The sequence below is a fragment of the Echinops telfairi genome, unplaced genomic scaffold, assembly GCF_000313985.2.
Source record: "Echinops telfairi isolate 266 unplaced genomic scaffold, ASM31398v2 ScPeMD7_7467;HRSCAF=8505_1, whole genome shotgun sequence".
Taxonomy (NCBI): domain Eukaryota; kingdom Metazoa; phylum Chordata; class Mammalia; order Afrosoricida; family Tenrecidae; genus Echinops; species Echinops telfairi.
The window spans coordinates 12,098,960-12,102,632 of record NW_022111368.1 but is presented as its reverse complement, the minus strand read 5'-3'; the positions used below and the strand labels follow the sequence as shown (position 1 = coordinate 12,102,632).

Sequence of the window (3,673 nt, the reverse complement as noted above, 5' to 3'; positions counted from 1 at the left end):
GCTGCTTGTTTGAATACAAACCTTTAAGACACCAGACACTATTCCGATTGATAGCCCGGCACCATCTGCTTTCTTCACCACACTGTGCTGCAGCACCCTCATTTTCAGTGACCATTTCATGAAGGGCGAGCAGGAACATGTTACCAGAACTAACTGTCCTTGGATTGGAGCTAGAAGTAAGTGGGAGCCCAGAATCCATCTGAATGTTCATGGGATACCCCCGACTCAGGTTTACTTTGGCAACCCAAATAGGACAAGATCAAAACCCCATAGACCAACTACAACCAACCAAAGCAATAAACCAACCCCCAAACAAACAAAAGGTAGGACAATAAAAACCTATAGAAACAAAAGAGTAAGACATTTTCAGTCGTCCCCTGGTGTATATATAAAGCAGTGGTGCTGATCACACCATCACTTTTTCCAATGACACAGCGCTCGACACTGTTGGTATGAGGAGTCTCTGCAAGGACAGTCCACCCAAGGGACAGCAGGCATGAGCTACGGCCCTCCATGGTTCAATCTCCCCTTCAGTTGGGCTCTGTTGACCATGGGGATTGGTGCCAGGGGGAACCTTCCTGGATCAATTCATCCAAGTGCGAGTCCCTGTGCAACAGATCAATACTTGTCATATTACTGTGAGGCGGGCATCGAGGTACTAAATATATGGTGGTTCTGGGTCCCTTTCCATTGGACACCCACCAGTGGACATTCCCTGCAAGGTCCCATGACTGCCACTTACACAGCCAAGCTATAGTATTTTCCGTGGTCTCATACGCATGTGAAAGCTGGATATTGAATTCGGAAGATCAAAGAGGAATCGATGTATTTGTATCCTGGTGCTGGCAAAGAATATTCAAAGTGCCACAGACTGCCAAAAGAACCAAAATCTATCTTGGAAGTAGTACAGCCAAAATGCTCCTTAGAGGCAAGGCAGGTGGGGTTTTGTCGTACATACATTGGCCATGTCAGGAGAGACTGGTCCCTGGAGAAGGCCCTGGAGGAGATGGGCTGACACAGTAGCAGCAGCAATGGGCTCAGGTGTAGAGACAGTTGTGAGGATGGCGCAGGACCAGGCAGTCCTCCCTTCTGTTGTGTGTCAGGTTGCCATGAGTAGGAATTGACTCGATGGCACGTCATAACCACCTAACCATCTGATACTCTGGTAAAACACCCCTCACCTTTTTTCTTTTATTTTGGGGGGGCGGGTAGTACTGGTGGGTTGGTTGGCTAGTTTTTAGGAGTCTGAATGACTTCCTTTCTTTCCCTTGTTCTGTGATATGTAGAGGTGTTGGGGATCTAGATGTTTGTCTTCCCACAAAACCTAAGAAAAGCCTGCGCTCGTGAGTCAAGCTCCACAACAGTATGCAGGAGCTCTGATGTCCAGGTTGTGTATTGGCTGCTAACTCCCAGGTCAGCAGTTGGAAACCAGCTGCTCAACGGGAGGAAGACGAGGCTCTCTCCTCCTGCAGAGATGTAGCCTCGGAAACCCACAGGGGCAGGTGTACCCCATCCTACAGGGTAGCTTGGCAGTGGTAGTGAGTCTGGTTTGGTCTTGATTCATTTTGCTGTGCTTGCCCCCCACGGCCATCAGGTGCGTAGGCAAAACAGTGCTCAAGCTAGCATTCGGCACGGCTCCGATTGGCTGCCATGGTCCTTGAAAGCACCGAAAAGCCAAACCTACTGTCAAGTAGATTCCAACTCATAGTAAGCCGATAGGACAAAGGAGAACCACCCCTGTGGGTCTCCGTGCCGTGAAATCCTTACTGACGCAGATGCCACCTGTCTCCCACGGAATGGCTAGTGGGTTCAAACTGCTAACCTTCAGGCAACCGGCCAAGCACTCACCTCCCTGTGCCACCTGACTTCCTTCCAGGGAAACCAGCGGTTAAAATTAATGGCAGGATTCTGTTTGTTGTCCTGGCTTCCCGTGAATTGGCTCCTTTAGGGAAATTGGCAGTTCTATTAGGCATCCTTGTAAGAATTAATTGGGTTTTTAGGATTGTCTTTGTTTTGGGTTGTTTTTTTTTAACTACAGGGAAAAGATTACCCTTTCTTCTCTGAGTTGGTGAATTTTACGTGGATTGAGTGGACCCACTTGTGGTTCTAAGCCCCTTGGAGAGAGCTATGTGTTGGTGACAACGTGGTGGCTGCATGCCCAGCTCTTGGAGCTGCGTGAAGACCACCCAGTAGGGGCTGCACCTCCCTCCCCCTTCCCATGAGGCTTGTGTCCCGCCCACCTCCCCAAGTTCAGCCTCTAAGCGGGGCAACTGGGGCATTTAAAAACAAAAAAACGTCGTTGCGTTTGTTTCTAAACTCACTCCATTTCTCTGTTCCAGAAAATATTTTCAGAACCCGGAAGCTTATCCATGACAACTGTCACCAAGCTTCGAGAGCGCTGCCGCGCAAAGCTGCTCACTCAAGGATAAGTCCTGGTCTCCCCTGCACATTCCTCCACTCGCACCGACAAGGAATCTGCCGCCCGGAGCGGACACACTCGCCCAGTTGTACCTGCTTAACATCCTAGCGTTGTAAATACTGTCTACGCACGTTAGCCGTGATCTCCCCACCCCGCCCCAAGAGCGATCCCCAATCATGTCATTCTAGGACTCTTAGGAGTCATCATTTCTAAAGAAAAAAGTATTTTTACCTGAGACAACAATAATAATATATAACACGAGATGGGTGCATTTTTTTATTTAATCAGATCCGTCACCACTTGGTGAGTTTGTGACGTCAGATTCAAAATTTAAAAACAGCGAACCATCGTCGCTAGTGTTATTAATGGTAATTTAGGAGAACGGTCCCTTTTTCTGTGGCAGAGCATTTGCCTTTGACTAGAGTGGTCTACCTGGTTGGTCCCTTAAGCTTCAGAAAGGTATTTTTAAAAAGATTGTCTCCCATACAGGCAGCTAGACGTCACGTGAGAGCCTGAGGAATGACAAGCGTTCACACAGAGGCCCGTGGAAGCCACAGCCCTGTCCCTTCATCCTGGTTTCCACAGACCCTCCTTTGCAAGAAGGGGGTGGGGGTTTCCGGTGGGTGCGTGCCTGGGACAAAAGCTAAAAATAAGGGAGACTTGGGAAGGAATCCCGATGGTGTCATGAGCTACACACAGAGCTGCTAGCCACAAGGTCAGCAGTTTGAATCCACAGCTGCTCTCCAGGAGAAAGATAAGGCTGTCTACTTCTGTAAAGAATGACATCTCAGGTACCCACCAAAGGGGCACTTTTACTCTGCCCTATAGGGCCATTATGAAGGGAGGTAGGAACCAGCTTCCAAGTTCCAAGATACAACCATCCCGGACTTGCTCCCAGGCGGGGCAGTAGGCGTGGGTAGAATCTCCCCTTTCCCTTGTCTCCCAGGCTGAAATAGCGCTGGGGTTCCCCCCACCCACCACCATCGCTTGGATGGAGAAGCCTGTTGCCTGGGTAGGGGTCGGAGTCCCAGGGGCACAGTGGTTAAGCTCTCGCCTGCCAGCCACAAGCCCAGTGCTTCGAACCCTGCAGCCTTGGAGGCCCTCGGGCAGCTCTGCTCTGCACTATGGAGTCCTTATGCGTTCAAACCAACTCGGTGGGAGGGGTTTGGTGTGGGCAGGCTGAGCCCTCCGTGGGGCAGGTGGGAAGGGGTTGGTGTGGGCAGGCTGAGCCCTCTGTGGGGCAGGTGGGAGGGG

General features: G+C 50.4%; 1 protein-coding gene across 1 annotated transcript in view; it reads left to right on the top strand.

Annotated features, from left to right (window-relative positions):
* GRTP1 (growth hormone regulated TBC protein 1) overlaps positions 1-2,680 on the top strand; it is an 89,217-nt gene extending 86,537 nt beyond the window's left edge. Inside the window, exon 7 of the mRNA XM_045283813.1 lies at positions 2,340-2,680. Within this exon, the coding sequence (XP_045139748.1) occupies positions 2,340-2,429 (90 nt within the window). The 3' untranslated portion in view covers positions 2,430-2,680. The remainder of the gene's footprint in view (positions 1-2,339) is intronic.
* The last annotated feature ends 993 nt before the right edge of the window (positions 2,681-3,673 follow it).